The sequence below is a fragment of the Eschrichtius robustus genome, chromosome 19 (genome assembly GCF_028021215.1).
Source record: "Eschrichtius robustus isolate mEscRob2 chromosome 19, mEscRob2.pri, whole genome shotgun sequence".
Lineage (NCBI taxonomy): Eukaryota > Metazoa > Chordata > Mammalia > Artiodactyla > Eschrichtiidae > Eschrichtius > Eschrichtius robustus.
In genome coordinates this window covers 19534763-19551131 of record NC_090842.1, presented here as the reverse complement: position 1 = coordinate 19551131, position 16369 = coordinate 19534763, and the positions used below count along the sequence as shown (strand labels likewise).

The following is a 16369-nucleotide window of genomic DNA, read 5'->3' as shown; positions in this document are numbered from 1 at the left end:
ACCGCAACGAAGAGTAGCCCCCACTCGCCCCAACTAGAGAAAGCCTGCACGCAGCAATGAAGACCCAACGCAGCCATAAATAAATTAATAAATTTTAAAAAACAAGAAAAAGAATGAGGGGCTTGTGCTATCGGCTGTTTGAAAACTATATGGTAAATGAAGACAGTGTGATATTGGAGCAGGAATAAACAAATAGTTTGTTGAAAAAGAATAGATCCCTGTGTATATAGGAATTTAATATATGATAAATAGGCAAGTTTTGGAAAGAGAATTATTCAGTAATGCTTTTGGGACCATTCTTTAGCCTTACAGTGTGTGGAATTTTACTATATAGCACTTAGAAGTACAGGGAGATTTTAATGTAAAAATTGGAACACTTTTTAAAATTTTCAAAGGAAACATTAGTGTTCAAAACACTTCTTAGAGTCAAGTTTGAAAGTCACTGTTTTGTTGGAAAGGTACTTAATAAAAGATGAAAAGCATAAGTCCATAGTGAGGAAGGTGAGAGGCCCTGGCGCCTGGCCTCTCAGGGAAGTGCTGATGATAGGAAGAGAGACTTAAGGGAATTAAAATGCATTTATTAACTTGGATTCAAAATTTGTTAGAAAATTGATCCATAAATAAGCATGGATTATTTTAAAACTATTATGGAAAATTTCAAACATATATAGAAGTAGATAGACTAGTATAATACACCCCCATGTACCTATCACCCAGCCTAACAGGTAATAATAGCCCATCTTGACTCATCTATGCCCCTATCCATTTTACCCTCTTCCCTTGGATTATGATAGGGATTTGAGAGGCAACAGTTACAAATAATGAGGAGGAAGAAATACTATCTTTTAGACTTCTTCTGTATTATGAACTGCAGTGTCCAAAAAATAAGCTTTTGTGCCTGACCCACAGTATTCATGTCACAGTCTATGTTAACAAAAGTTTAAGAGGTTCGGTTGCTTTTGTGTTTCAGGTCAGCAAATTAAAACGTCACATTCGCTCTCACACTGGAGAGCGTCCTTTCCAGTGCAGCTTATGCAGTTATGCCAGCAGGGACACATACAAGCTGAAAAGGCACATGAGAACCCATTCAGGTAGGACTTCTCCCTTCCTCGTACTAATGAACTGCTTTTTAGTGGATCCTGTGGGACCCTGTGAACCACCACATGCCCCTATTAGTTACACAAATGGAAGCTGGCATGAGAGTAGTATATAATTGACAAATGCTTCTCTGGCATGTCTTTGGAATTCATTGCTCTGAATATACATTGGAGAATGGAAAGTTTTCACTGTTAGAAGAAGTCTGGGTAGGTTACGTAAGTAACCCAACTCGTCAGTTTTCCAAAGTACTCTCTTTTCCTAAAAAGAAAATCTTGCAGGTCCTCCTGTCATCCCGTCTGCTTTCCCCCAAAGGTAAGTACTGCTGTAGGAACTACTCTTACTAAAATGTGAAGGACTCCGTGGCAGAGCTGGGCAAAGCAGAGGTGGTGGCCATAGTTTGGGACTTCTTTTCCATCTCTAAAGATAGGCATGAGCCAGGCAGTGGGCCTGAGCCTCATCCTTCCTAAATTAAGAGCTGTAGATTCTCTGTGGATTAGCACATCTGCCACCTGGATTACCCTCCAATTATATGATAGTATTCAGTTATTTCATCTAAGTTGTTCATTTTGTATTTCCTTTTAAGGGGAAAAACCTTATGAATGTTATATTTGTCATGCACGGTTTACCCAAAGTGGTACCATGAAGATGCACATTTTACAGAAGCACACAGAAAATGTGGCCAAATTTCACTGTCCCCACTGTGACACTGTCATAGCCCGAAAAAGTGATTTGGGTAAGTAAATTAACTAGTGGCAAATGAAAAATATATTTTGACAAATTTGTGAAAATAATGGAGATCACAAATTAACTTCTTCCTTCATGTAAGTTTTGTGAATGTGAATGGCCTGCTGTTTAATAAAAGTCAGTGCTTAGATGCTAGTGATACTTTCTTCTCTCTTCTTTCTCTTACTGAAGCTAAGCTACAAGATTCTTTCCTGATTATAGCTCATCTATAAATTAATGGCAGCTGTAATGAGAGAAAACAGTATAATTAAAGCCCCCAAATAGGGAAGTGACATAGTATGGTTCGAACTAAGGTCAGTTCACTTCAGGTTTTTTTCACAATATTTGTACTTCCTCTAGGTAATGGGACTGTTTTATTGGTTTGGTGATAGCTATATTTCTGTGTGTAATTAAGCTAGAGTTTATATAGAGGCAGAGTTTGGTGGTAGAAATTTTAGTATGACCCATATTCTTTTTTTTTTTTTTTAATAAATTTATTTATTTATTTACCTATTTATTAATTTATTTATGGCTGCGTTGCGTCTTCGTTGCTGCGTGCAGGCTTTTTCTAGTTGCAGCGAGCGGGGGCTACTCTTTGTTGTGGTGTGTGGGCTCCTAATTGCAGTGGCCTCTCTTGTTGCGGAGCACAGGCTCTAGGCATGCGGGCTTCAGTAGTTGTGGCATGCAGACTCAGTAGTTGTGGCTTGTGGGCTCTAGAGCACAGGCTCAGTAGTTGTGGCTCGTGGGCTTAGTTGCTCTGCGGCATGTGGGATCTTCCTGGACCAGGGCTCGAACCATGTCCCCTGCATTGGCATGCATGCAGATTCTTAACCACTGCACCACCAGGGAAGTCCCATACTATGACCCATATTCTTAAAGATAAGGTCACTTGGATTTATCCCTTTGTTTTTATTATTTAAAAGAGGTAAAAATATTGCCCCAGTCTGTTCTCTATCCAAAATGCATTGCTCCCTGAATAATAATAATAATAATATAAACTTAGGTAAATTGTACTTTACAGGTTGTCTTTTACTTTTGTTTTACTTCTTTACTCATTTGATCTTCACAACTACCATATGAAGTCATCAAGGTATATTCTAGCTTTATAGATGATGAACAGGTGTCTTGACCAAAGCTACACAACACAGCTTATGAGTGGCAAAGCTGGACTTGAATCCTCTCGAACCCTCTAGAGCTGTCTCTCACACAGTGGAGTACATAAGTACCCAGGTCATATCAGGAGCATACTGAGCCACAGCATAAACTTGGCCTGTCTTTCTGCAGCATTGGTTATACTCAGAAGGTTTTGAGTAAAGTTATACAACTGAGCTGGCGTCTTAAAAAACATTTTTACATTAATATGACTATATTGAACAAACTGTAGACTGACTAACGTTTTTAAGATGAAACTGTGAGCTTGAAGTAGAGGACTTTGGGCTCCACATAAGATCCAGTGGGTCATGTGTTCATCCTACTCTGCTCTTGAAAGGACTTTGTTAGAAAAACTTAAGAGGTACTGTCCTCAGGTAAATGAAAGAGTTTTACTGTTCTCACCGTATAGAAACTAAAACCTAAACCAGTAATATCTCATGGCAGTGTGTGAGCTGTTAGGCCACTGTTTGAATTATTCAAAAATTTTTTTAAGTTATTCACTTTCATGATGCAAATAAAAACCTTGAGTGTTTTATACTTGCATGATACCTCTTAGACCCTGCATAACGAGCTCTTTATGAGGCACTTAATTGCCTAGGAGCTGTCAAATAATAGTTATCTCCCAAAACTATTCCCAAACAAGTTTGTGTTCCCCAAAGCTGGTCTGATTTCACACTAATATCCAATAATTAAGATTCATCACTTTGGGACACAGGAAAGCATGGAGAATCTTGACAGACCTACCAGAGTCAAGATTCACCTTCAAATGCTTACTGCTCTAAGTCTTTTTTTTTTTTTTTTAACTGATGTATAAGAATAATTCCTACCTTACAGAATCATTATTGTAAGTATTTAATAAGAATGTATGAAAGAAAATCTTTAACTATTAAGTCTCTATCTGAGGACCAGAAGGGGAAAGTTGAGGCCTAAAAATTATTTGGAATAATATATGTGTGTATAAAAGGCCTTCATATAGTGAACATGTGTAGAGAGTTAAAAGTGAGCCATTCCTTTCCCTTATCTTACTTCCATTCCCCAGAATAGGCCCTCTTTAAGTGTGATGTGATATTACCTTGTTTGAGCAGATTGGTAGCACCATAAATTCATGATCCCAAATGCAGCTGGGCTCCTGAGTAATCCAGCTGTTTGTCCTCATCAGTTGTGCTCCCATTCTCCTCAGTGAGTTTGTCCATGCATTCATTCATTCCACAAATGTTTGGGTGCCTGCGATGTGGGAGGTTCCATGACAGAGTAGGATAAATCATTGTTAACTTTCTTTAAACCTCTAATCTTCCTTCCCTTTTCTCTTTGCCTCCCTGGTCTCAGTATGTAACCTCTTTTCCTACTTCACAAAAAAATAAAGGCAACAGATTGAAACTTCACATTTCCTGTTATCAGATGTGTAAACCTACCTGCATTCATCCTCTTTCCCCATCTGCTACTAGAGAGTTTGTGTCACTCTTCTTGTCTGTGGCCTGTCCCTTTGCCCTGATCCACTCTCCTGTGTTCTTGGCAGCCTTTGCGTGGTCAGGTATCGCATCTTTACCTTCGTTTTCATGTTCTCACTCCTTAATCTTTCGCCTCAACTCTAAACGTGCTTACATCTCTCTTGTCTTTTTTAAAAAAAAAGTCTTTCCCTTCTAGGTTTAGCTCTTATTTCCTTCCTAGCCAATGCTCATGAGTTATATCCCTCACAGTCCTCTCTTCCTCAGCTTCTAGTTTCCTTCCCATCTGGCTTATACCCACCACTCTATAAAGTGACTCTGACTAAGATCACCAATGACCCCACATTGCAGAATGTAGGGAACGTTCAACTCCCCATCTGCCTTGATCTCTTAGCATCATTCTTCATAGCCGGCTGCACCGTCCTCCTTAAAACACTGTCTTCCTTTGGCTTTCATGGCACTACATCCTGTTGGTTTTCTTCTGATTTCTCTGACTGATCCTTCTCAACCTTCTCTTGTTTTAATCCTTTTTCCTCTCACTGGCCTTAACTGTTAGGTTTCTTAAGGCATGACCCATACTCTTTTTCTTTCTTTGCCTTAGTGATTTCATCAGTTCTCTTGGTCTCACTCAAATCCTACTCCAAATCTGTCCTTTGATTTAGGCTTATGTAACCATCTATTCCTTGCCATCCCTATCCCTACTTGATATTGTTGACATTTCAACTTCAACATGTCCAAAACTGAAGGTCTAAAACCCCTTTACCCCCTCGCCCCAAAGATAAACACAGCTTGGGCTTCAGCCCTGTCCCACTATTCCTTGTCTCAGTAAATGGCCCCACCATCTGCTCAGTTTTCCAAGCCAGAAACCTGGATGTCATTCCTGATACCCACCTTTCTCTTCCTCACTCTCTGGCCAGTCACTCAATCCTGTAGATTCAACTTCTTAGGTCTCTCATCAGTTCTTCTCCTTCCCTCCGTACCCACTGCCATCTCCTTTATCCAAACCACCACCTTCTTTCACCTCTCCAGTTTCAACGTCTCCACTAGTCTCCCCACGTCTGTTACTCCTTTTATTCACTTTCTGTATAGCAGCCAGAGTAATTATTTTAAGAAGCAGAAAGAAATGTATTCTTAACTCTTTGAAATGCTTGTTTGTGTTTTCACAAGATGGACTGCGCTTTGTATTTTGCTTTCAGGTGTCCACTTGCGAAAGCAGCATTCCTACATTGAGCAGGGCAAGAAATGCCGATACTGCGATGCTGTATTTCATGAGCGCTATGCCCTCATCCAGCACCAGAAGTCACACAAGAACGAGAAGCGCTTTAAGTGTGATCAGTGTGATTACGCTTGCAGACAGGTAGAGCCCTTCATAGTTAGAAAACGGTTGATGTCCCATTAGTGTTAGGTTTTATCAGAGGGTTTTTATATACCTTGTATGGTGACTATTTTTAAGGATAATATTTTCAAACTGTGGTTTGTGAGATTGTCACCAAAGGTCCTGCTTCTCGATTGTATCATGTCTGGTTCCAACTGACAGTTTTATTCAGTCACACCTTCCCCCACCCTCCACCCCCTCCAGGCAGACTGCTAGCTTTTCTCAAAACCATGGGAAGTAAGTCCAGGACTTGAGAGAAGGGCAGAATCTGGTCCTGGGGCCTGATGCTTGGGAGTGATGTACAGAAGCAGCCCAGCAGGAGTGAGCGTATCTGTGCTAGGATTTTGGGAAGCAGTTTTGTACCCCAGTATGGTTAACTTTATCCTCTCAATAAGCAGTTTTGAGCCTAGACCCTTGGGAGAGAAAGGTCTTGTCAGCTACACGCACACAGATGGTAGCTGGGGTAGCAGCCCTAGGACAGGCTCTGAGACCTTCCCCCACCCCACTTTCTTTCAGGAGAGGCACATGATCATGCATAAGCGCACCCACACCGGGGAGAAGCCTTATGCCTGCAGCCACTGCGACAAGACCTTCCGCCAGAAACAGCTCCTTGACATGCACTTCAAACGCTATCATGACCCCAACTTTGTCCCCGCGGCCTTCGTCTGTTCTAAGTGTGGGAAAACATTTACCCGCCGGGTAAGAGTCAGAACTTTACTTCCTGTCTTACAGTTCTTGATACCACGTTCTTGAGCTTCCACTGCAAAGCAGGGCAGTTTTTTCCACTGAGGTTATAAATATAGAGATGCACTGTCATTTGGAAAACGGTCAGTCATCCCCACCTCGAGGTTTTCTGTCCATGTGTGAACCCTTCCACTGATGGGGAACTCAGTATATTTTTATTTATTTGGCCGCACCGGGTCTTAGTTGTGGCCTGCAGGATCTTTGTTGCAGCATGTGGGCTCTTTAGGTGCATCATGTGAACTCTTAGTTTGTGGCATGTGGGATCTAGTTCCCTGACCAGGGATCGAACCCAGGCCCCCTGTGTTGGGAGTGTGGAATCTTAGCCACTGGACCACCAGGGAAGTCCCAGGAACTCGGTACTTTTTTTTAACAGTTCTGTCCTGGATCTTCACTTAGGGCCATGTTTGTCAGGTCTGCACAGGACAGGGAGGTTGGTCTGATTCTCCCCTACTCAGAGGACCCAACCTCATCTTCTGAGCAACTCTCCTCTCTTGCCCACCCTTGTCTCTCTCCCCGCCCTCTCCAGATGGAGACCATTTCCTCTGAATGGGGAGAGTATGTTCAGGACACATTTAGCAGTTACTAGAACATCGAGACTTAATAGGATTTCCCGCCGCCCCCCGGTTGTTTTTTTAATTAAACTAAAAGAGAACTTCCAATTTTAATCTTACCTTTTTTAGTAATGTTTTCAAAGAGGGTTTTGTTCCTTTTGTTAGAATACCATGGCAAGACATGCTGATAATTGTGCTGGTCCAGATGGTGTAGAAGGGGAAAATGGAGGAGAAACGAAGAAGAGTAAACGTGGAAGGAAAAGAAAGATGCGCTCTAAAAAGGAAGACTCCTCTGACAGTGGTAAGTAACTTGTTTCTTGAGTTAGTTACACATGGCAGGTTTTGGTGCAGAGTTTCCAGTGTATTTACGTATGGACATGCTGGGATACAGAGATAGGCCAGTCTCTCATACTTCCTTTAAACCTCTAATCTTCCTGATGTGTGTATATATTTACAACAGCAGTTAGTTTATTCCTGGAGCAAATTTTCTTTTTTTTTTTTTTCTTTTTTTTTTTTTCCTTTTTTTTTTTCTCATGGCATTCCATTGCTTGATAAGATATTATATGTTATGTTCAGTTAAAGCCGAAGCAAAATTAATATCTTTACTCAATTTACTCAGATTAGTGATATTCTAAGGCCAGCAGAGTTTCTTTTCTATGTTCATAGCTTTTACATTTAGGAAGCTGGTCTAGATTTGAGCAGTGACTCTAATGGACATGAAGAAGGTTGCTTAAGCATCCTGACCAACTTCTGGTTTGACTGCCTGTGTCAGCCTAGCCTTGAGATGTGTTGATCAAATCCATGAAGGTCAGCCTTTCTCTTCCTACCTTAATCTCTCCATTTATAATTTAAAACTTTGCCTATTTTCCTACCATTGATGTTCTTTGGGGTGTTAGTCGTGAAATCCAGACAGAAAGTATATGCGTTGTGGTGCTAGACTCATGAAGGGGGTGGCAAACAAGGGTGTTGGTAATGTAGGAGTCACGTTTGATTATACAAACTTATTCCATAGTGTTAGGTTTTATAATGTGGATACTTGGGCTACTGGCAGCCAGTTAAGAAGTCATATCTCTGACTTAAAGATTTAAGGTTTTTGTGGAAAAGGATGTAGAGGGGTTTTGTTTTGGAGAATGCACTTATAGATGATGCCTAATGTATTTCTAAGGAGTTCTCATTTTGTCTCTGCATTGCTTGTCAGTAGAAATAGCGGGGAAGGAAATGAAATTTCTGAAAACGTATTAAAGAACTTATGTTACTTTATTGGTTTTATTATAAAATTTGTTCATGAAAGTACTAGGTTTTTAATACTTAAATCTATAACAAAGTCCCTTTTGTTTTTTTATCTTAATAAAGCCTTCACTTTTCTATTCAGAACTTTAACTATTTCTGGGAGAATATTCATCTAAGCATAACAGTAGTTTATTTTTTGCTGCCTTTTTTAGTAGAAAAGCTATTTTAAGCAATATCTTCGTTCACTCGGTTTTAAGTGAATGCCTCTTTTAAAATGTCACTTTGCTTAATTTTTATAAAAGCGCATCACTCTCTACTGAGAATTTTGTGGGATCCCTTTGTTTGGCTAAGAAATTGAGTGGACTCTTGGGAGGTGCCAAGGAATGTCAGAGGGCCTCAAGTACCAGCAGAGATCCACAGATAACCTTGAGCTTCAGGATACCTGTAGTTGCTCTTCGTTGCAGAGCCTCCTACTGCCACAGACATCGTCCCATACCCTTTTTTCTCATGGTTCTTCCCTGTTCATTTCTGTGGTTAATCTCCCAACAAGACCAGCTCTACTCTGTAATTGTACTTCACCAGAAGCTTCTTTCACCTGCAGAGTTTATTGACGGTTCCGAATAGGTTTCTACAGTTCCTCCCTTTGTCTTCTGCACTGCTGGTTTGTACAGCACAGTGTTTGGTTTTGGACCTCATACCTAGTGTCTCTTTATCCCAGAATTTCTGGGCTGGTGAAGGCCACACAGTCATATTTGTTCCCTCCCAGAAGTTCTGCCTGTTGGCCATCGGCAAAAATTGACCAGCAGAGTCTACTGCTATTTTCAAGGCTTTTTGCCAAAATCTCTCCCAGCCAATAAGCCTTTGACCCTATTAACCTTCTTTGTGTGCTTTTTCCCCCAATTCTGACTGAATTTGTTTAATTTTCTAGGCATTGGGCCAACTTAGGCAATAGGGGGCTTGAATAAGTTCAGCAGGAAAGCGTGTCGTCCTTGACACTCTGCCACATACCAGTACGTTCCCCACATTTTCACTTAGGATTTCAGTCACTTGGCAAATAAGGCATTTTGTCCTGAAGATCAGGCATTTACCCACAGACTTCTAAATTTAAACATTTGGTGCTAGAGAAAGAGAATGTGCTTGTAACCTGCATTTCTTGGAGGAAGGCAGACGGGGTACATTTTGTGCCTTGGCAATGGGGGAGGGGTAGCAAGAACTCTTTGGTTGCCTATAGGTGTGGGCGGCAGAATAGCCCCAAACTGTGGTTAGTTGTGCCTTACAAATCACTTAGCTTCTCTCTATTTCTATAAAATGAGGGTAATATCTCTTATTTAATGAAGCCTAAATGGAATAATGGAGAATTTTTAAACTGTGATGTACAGTGTAAAAATCAACTGTGATTATGTAGTAGAATGTAAGTTACAGAGCATGATTACAGGCATTATCTCAATCCTTGTGATCCTTGGGAGTGCTTTAGAGACTACACAAGGAAACTGAGGTTCAGTGTGGTCATGGTCCCAGGTCACACACTTAGGAGATCTGAGACTCAAAACCATATTATCAGGCTCCTCGTCAGTGTTCTTTCTATAGTAGTTCCCTCTCCTTTTATGTGATAATGGCATTCGGGAGAAGGTAAGGGAGTTAAGAATGACCTGTTGGGTTTGGAACAGCTGGGAATTAAATTAAATCCCAAAACCTGGCCTTATGCTTTTCATAGTAAATAGGACCTCACGGTGCTTCAAGAACTTCATACACACAGACACGCATGCACACATTCCACCACTCTTCAGGGGTCCATCTCAGTCTTAGTGTCCTGCTTTATCCTTGTGTAGTAGGTAGAGGGAACATTTGTTTCATTTTCAACTTAGAACACCATTTGTGGGGTTTTTTTTTATATAACTGGCATACTGTGGAGTTGCCTGTAAGAATTCAAAACTCAATATTCTGTTATCTAAAGCTGATAGAAAAAAGTAATGTCCAGTCCACATAAAATATGAATAATAGTATTTAGGTTGATTTGCTTATTCTTCATCAATACCAGTTTACTCTGTTAACACTGATAACAAAAATTCCAGTGAAAGCATTTTTTAAATGGGCTTTTAACGATGAAAATAAATACGTAACTAGACTTCATAGAATATGTGATTATTTGTGTGTTATTTTTTCTTCCACCACTCTTCTCCTTGCCCCACTACCTCTTCTTCCTGATTTCGTGAGAAGAAAATGCTGAGCCAGACCTGGATGACAATGAGGATGAGGAGGAGCCTGCCGTGGAGATTGAACCCGAGCCAGAGCCTCAGCCTGTGACCCCAGCCCCACCACCTGCCAAGAAGCGGAGAGGACGCCCCCCTGGCAGAACCAACCAGCCCAAACAGACCCAGCGTAAGTTGACTATCTCAGCACAGTAGGCTGGCGTCCTCTCCTAACACGTGGGGAAGCCAGACAGGTCCTTATTCTTTGGGTAGATGGGAACTGAGCCATGAGAACAAATTAAGGTCACACTGGGAACAAACTCTCAGGAAGCGATTTTTTGGTTTTTACTGAGGAACATCTCTAGAGACCTGTTAGGTTTCAGCAAGAGAAAGTCCAGAGTAGAAGGGTGCTTATGTTCTACAAGGTGGGTACTGTTAATGTGGGAGGGTTTTACAAAACAACGAGAGTCATAGTCAGCTGGCAAAATTGATGTGGTAATGAATGTAAAACAGCCAAATTTTAAAAGATAGAGGGAAAAAGCAATTTCTGAGCTGACACTGTCCCTCCTAAGAAATCCAGGCCTGTGGATTCTATTGGTGGCTTCCTGGTTTATGAGAGGACACAGAGGAGGTGTCCGCCCTCCACGTCACACCACGTAGCAGTCCTGTACTGGACGTGGCCCTTGTGACAGCAGGCTCTGCAGGGTCTCAGGTCTCTGTTCTATTCATGAATCTCCTAAAAGCTGGCAGGTTTTTTTCTTTCTTTAACAAATACAGGGTTTCATCTATTTTTTTAATATGCTCCCTGAGCCCCGTGTCCAGGTGTCTTATTTCAGAGGGGTGGTTGACTCTAAAGATCCCGGGAACTATTTTGCCTACACACATTTGAGTGAGTGAACTGGCGGGAGGGCCCTGGGTGTTGGGAGAACTTCAGACTCAAAAATGTCAGGTTCTTTGCTATAGGTGGGTCATCTCTAAAACGGACCTACATCCCACACTCTGTGAAGTATTCCTAGTCCCGCACCATCTGCATTTTTTGCCTGTCTCACACACACTATTATGAAGCCCAAATTTATGACATAAAGGAAAACTAAGTTTTTTAATATGTAATTTGGGAGGCATATGAAGAAGAGTGTCAACATTTTGTTGTTTGATAGTATCTAGAGTAGCGGGGCTTTGTGTATGGCCGCACTTCAGGTTATTAGGTCTTTTTGATTGACTTTCTCTGTATCGAATCTAAGGCTTTCCTGTGTTGCTGACATTCATTTAGTGTCGAGTCTGAAAAGACCCTTGCAATCCTTGGGGGCTTTAATGGAGCATTTGTTTTGTTCACGCTCTTCTTTGCCAGCAACAGCCATTATTCAGGTCGAAGACCAGAATACAGGTGCAATTGAGAACATTATAGTTGAAGTCAAAAAAGAGCCAGACGCAGAGCCCGCGGAGGGGGAGGAAGAGGAGCCCCAGCCAGCCGCCACAGACGCCCCCAACGGAGACCTCACGCCCGAGATGATCCTCAGCATGATGGACCGGTGATGGCGGGGCCTCGCTCGTTGCCAGGACTGCTCTGGGCTGTGTTTAAACGGCCCGCATCTTAATTTTTCTCCTTTCTTTCTTCTTTTGGCTTTGGGAAAAGCATCATTTTACCAAACATACTGAGAACTAAAACTTCAAGGATGATGTTAGAAAAATGTGATTTAACTAGAACTTGCTGTTTGATGTTAGCAAATCATGGAATGTTCTGAGTCCCTGAGGGTTTACTGTGAAGTGCTGAGGACAGTGTTGACGCCTAACTGGTTTTCTTAGATGGAAACAGAGACATTGAACCCTCTCTCTTGCTATGGTAAACCACTCCAGAAACCACCACTGGGTTTCCCAGAGTTCTATGGTCTTCTTCCCAGGAGAGTTTTTAATTGTAAATGCAGACTTGGGAAGGACTTAGACTTTTAAACTGGTTTTTGCTTTTGCTTTGCCCTGACTCTCTTTGCTTGGAGTCAGCTGCACACCAGTAGTATGGCATGCTACGATTGGTTTCTGTCCTGAAGACTTTGCCTCTTTCTTGGCAAAGTTTCTGGTATGGTCAAGCTTGTAAATAACTTTTTTTACATTTTAATCTTTTCCATTAATTAAGAGGTTGAAAAGAAGTGCAGTGTAAGAAAACCCAGCATTTTAATTACTTGCAAATTAAGTTTCCACAGACTGTAGTATGTAAATGTTGACAAGGAATTGGATCACAGTCATGTAGCAGAATGGCACCCAGACTGCTGCCCGCTAGTGACGGACACCCACATGGAAGATCATGATTTTCCAGCCCATGGAGCCAGCATTTGAACCTTGTACAATTAACTTTGTTATGATTTCCCATCTACATTTTCTTTGTTTGTAGCTGAGTTTTGTGTTTTATAAATCCTCTGTTAAAGCAGAAGGGTGATTATGAGTGGGTCACAGCAGCTCTTAAAAGCTGGGCCAGAAAATTTCACTAGGTCAGTAATTTAAACTTCGGATCTTCAAAAAATAATAATGTGAAGCAAAACCAACTAAAAAGTGATTCTTGCACATGAACTGTCACACGTTTAAAATGTGTTTTTTAGAGAGCCTCAGTCTTGCTGATTTCAAACACTTTTTTCTTCTGTGTATTGCTTTTAAGAGAGCCATCAGTTAGCTATCAGACTCTAGGTTGATGCATTTTGTACTTAGCTGTACTGTGTGATATTTTTCATTATTTTAGGACGCCAACATGAGACCTGTAATAAAATATGTAATGGGGTTGAAAGCTGGGGAGGAGGATCTACTGCTGTACAGCTAATAAATCATAACGGATTAACAAGTGCTCCAAACACTCCGACTTGTGTGATTCCTGCCTAACGAGGGGCCCAGAGGGGTCTATGTGCGTAGCCTCAGGCAGTGCAGGCCTCCTCGCCTTTCAGATGCAAGCTATGTTTCCAGGATGACCGCTTCCTCTCTAGCAAATGAGAGATGATCTTGGCAGGTGATGGAACATTGAGTGCATCCTGCTGCAAGTTTCAGTGCCCCAAAAGTGGTATGTGAGTAGAGAGGTGAGTGTATACAGCTGCCAGCCCCATGATCCAACTGAAGAGCTGGTTGCCTGTGGTAGAGCAGGTGGGCCACAGAGCTTTGAGGAGAAGGGGCTGATGGAAATCTTTGGCCTCGAGATCTCAGCTCAAGGAGAGCTGGGATCAAAATACGTCGAGCTCTGCCAAGTGCAGGGGAACAGAGAGAAGCTGGGCCCAGTCTGCCCTAGAGAGGTTCATTTGAAAGGGAGACAGATGTGCCACCACCAGGCTGAGAGTCCTAGATAGCACAGCTGCTTGTTAGCACCTAGGAAGCAGGATGGAAAGGGAGTGTGTCAGGAAGTTTATGCATTAGTGAAATACCTTCTTGCTGCTGTTGGCCATTTCTGGGTAGATTCCTTTGGCAAGCCCCTTTTCGGTGAAAGCTTTGGCCACTAATCATAGGTTTTTTGGGTTTTTGGTTTTTAAAAAAATTTTTTTTATTGAAGTATTTACAGTGGGTTAATTACTGCTGTACAGTGATGTTGATTAAGTTATATATACGTTCTTTTTTTTTAAATACTACTTTCCATTATGGTTTGTCATAGGATTTTTTATTTTAATTTTTATTTATTTATTTGGTTGCACCAGGTCTATAGTTGTGGCAGGCGGTCTCCTTAGTTGTGGCATGCGAACTCTCTGTTGCAGCATGCATGTGGGATCTAGTTCCCAGACCAGGGATCAAACCTGGGCCCCCTGCATTGGGAGCACAGAGTCCTATCCACTGCACTGCCAGGGAAGACCCCTGTCATAGGATATTAAATACAGTTCTCTGTGTTATACAGTAGGACCTTGTTGTTTATCCATTCTATACATAAAAGCTTACATCAGCTAACCTCAACCTCCCACTCCATCCGTCCCCCATCCCCCCTCCCACTTGGCAACCACCACCACCAGTCTGTTCTCTATGTCCGTGATTCTGTTTCTGTTTCATAGATAAGTGCATTCGTGTCATATTTTAGATTCCACATATAAGTGATATCATATGATATTTGTCTTTCTGACCTACTTAGTATGATAATCTCTAGTTGCATCCATGTTGCTGCAAATGGCATTATTTCGTTCTTTTTTATGGCTGAGTAGTATTCCACTGTATATACGTACCACATCTTCTTTATCCGTTCATCTGTCGATGGACATTTAGGTGGTTTCCGTGTCTCGGCTGTTGCAAATAGTGCTGTATGAACATAGGGGTGCATGTATCTTTTTGAATTACGGTTTAGTTTTCTGAGGAACCTCCATACTGTTTTCCATAGTGGCCGCACCAACTTACATTCCCATCAACAGTGTAGGAGGGTTCCCTTTTCTCCACACCCTCTCCAGCATGTTATTTGTAGACTTTATAATGATGGCCATTCTGACTGGTGTGAGGTGGTACCTCATTGTAGTTTTGGTTTGCATATCTCTAATAATTAGTGATGTTGATCATCTTTTCATGTGCATATGGTCATCTGTGTTTCTTCTTTGGAGAAATGTCTATTTAGGTCTTCTACCCATTTTTAGATTCGGTTGTTTGTTTTTCTTTGTTGTATGAACTGTTCGTATATTTTGGAAATTAAGCCCTTGTCATTCACATCATTTGCAGGTATTTTCTCCCATTCCATAGGTTGTCTTTTCGGTTTTTTTATGGTTTCCTTTGCTATGCCAAAGCTTGTAAGTTTGATTAAGTCCCATTTGTTTATTTTTGTTTTTATTTCTATTGCCTTGGGAGACTGACCTAAGAACATTGGTACGATTTGTGTCAGAGAATGTTTTGCCTGTGTTTCCTTCTAGGAGTTTTATGGTGTCATGTCTTATGTTTAAGTCTTTAAGCCATTTGAGTTTATTTTTGTGTATGGCGAGAGAGTGTGTTCTGACTTCATTGATTTACATGCAGCTGTCCCAACTTTCCCAGCACCACTTGCTGAAGAGACTGTCTTTTTCCCATTATATATTCTTGCCTCCTTTGTCAAAGATTAATTGACTGAAGGTTTGGGTTTATTTCTGGGCTCTCTACTCTGTTCCATTGATCCGTATGTCCGTTTTTATGCCAATTTTGATTACTATAGCTTTGTAGTATTGTCTGAAGTCTTGGAGGGTTATGCCTCCTGCTTTGTTCTTTTTCTTCAGGATCGCTTTGGCAATTCTGGGTCTTTTATGGTTCCACATGAATTTTAGGATTATTTGTTCTAGTTCTGTGAAAAATATCATGGGTAACTTGATAGGGGTCTCATTAAAACTGTAGATTGCTTTGGGTAGTATGGCCATTTTAACATTATTAATTCTTCCAATCCAAGAGCATGGGGTATCTTTCCATTTCTTTGAATCATCTTCAGTTTCCTTTATTAATGTTTTATAGTTCTCAGCCTGTTAAGTCTTTCACCTCCTTGGTGAGATTTATTCCTAAGTATTTTATTTTTTGGATTGTGATTTTTTTTTTTAATTTATTTTTATTTTTTGGCTGTGTTGGGTCTTCGTTTCTGTGCAAGGGCTTTCTCCAGTTGCGGCGAGCAGGGGCCACTCTTCATCGCGGTGCGCGTGCCTCTCACTGTCACGGCCTCTCTTGTTGCGGAGCACAGGCTCCAGACACGCAGGCTCAGCAGTTGTGGCTCACGGGCCCAGTTGCTCCGCAGCATGTGGGATCTCCCCAGACCAGGGCTCGAACCCGTGTCCCCTGCATTGGCAGGGAGATTCTCAACCACTGAGCCAGCAGGGAAGCCCGTATTGCGATTTTAAAAGGTTTTTTTTTTTTTTTTTTTACGTTCCCTTTGTGATATTTCCTTGTTGGTGTAAAGAAGCGTAACCAGTATGTTAA

At 41.4% G+C, this 16369-nt stretch overlaps 1 protein-coding gene across 3 annotated transcripts in view; it reads left to right on the top strand.

Moving 5' to 3' along the window:
* CTCF (CCCTC-binding factor) overlaps window positions 1-13341 on the top strand; it is a 49861-nt gene extending 36520 nt beyond the window's left edge. For 2 of the 3 annotated variants that reach the window (XM_068527445.1, XM_068527444.1), the window contains 7 exons: window positions 971-1091; window positions 1682-1831; window positions 5615-5775; window positions 6310-6492; window positions 7254-7389; window positions 10536-10697; window positions 11856-13341. In XM_068527445.1, the coding sequence (XP_068383546.1) occupies window positions 971-1091; window positions 1682-1831; window positions 5615-5775; window positions 6310-6492; window positions 7254-7389; window positions 10536-10697; window positions 11856-12040 (1098 nt within the window). In that variant the 3' untranslated portion in view covers window positions 12041-13341. The remainder of the gene's footprint in view (window positions 1-970; window positions 1092-1681; window positions 1832-5614; window positions 5776-6309; window positions 6493-7253; window positions 7390-10535; window positions 10698-11855) is intronic. The other variant, XM_068527446.1, reaches the window with a different exon arrangement.
* Window positions 13342-16369: the final 3028 nt, after the last annotated feature.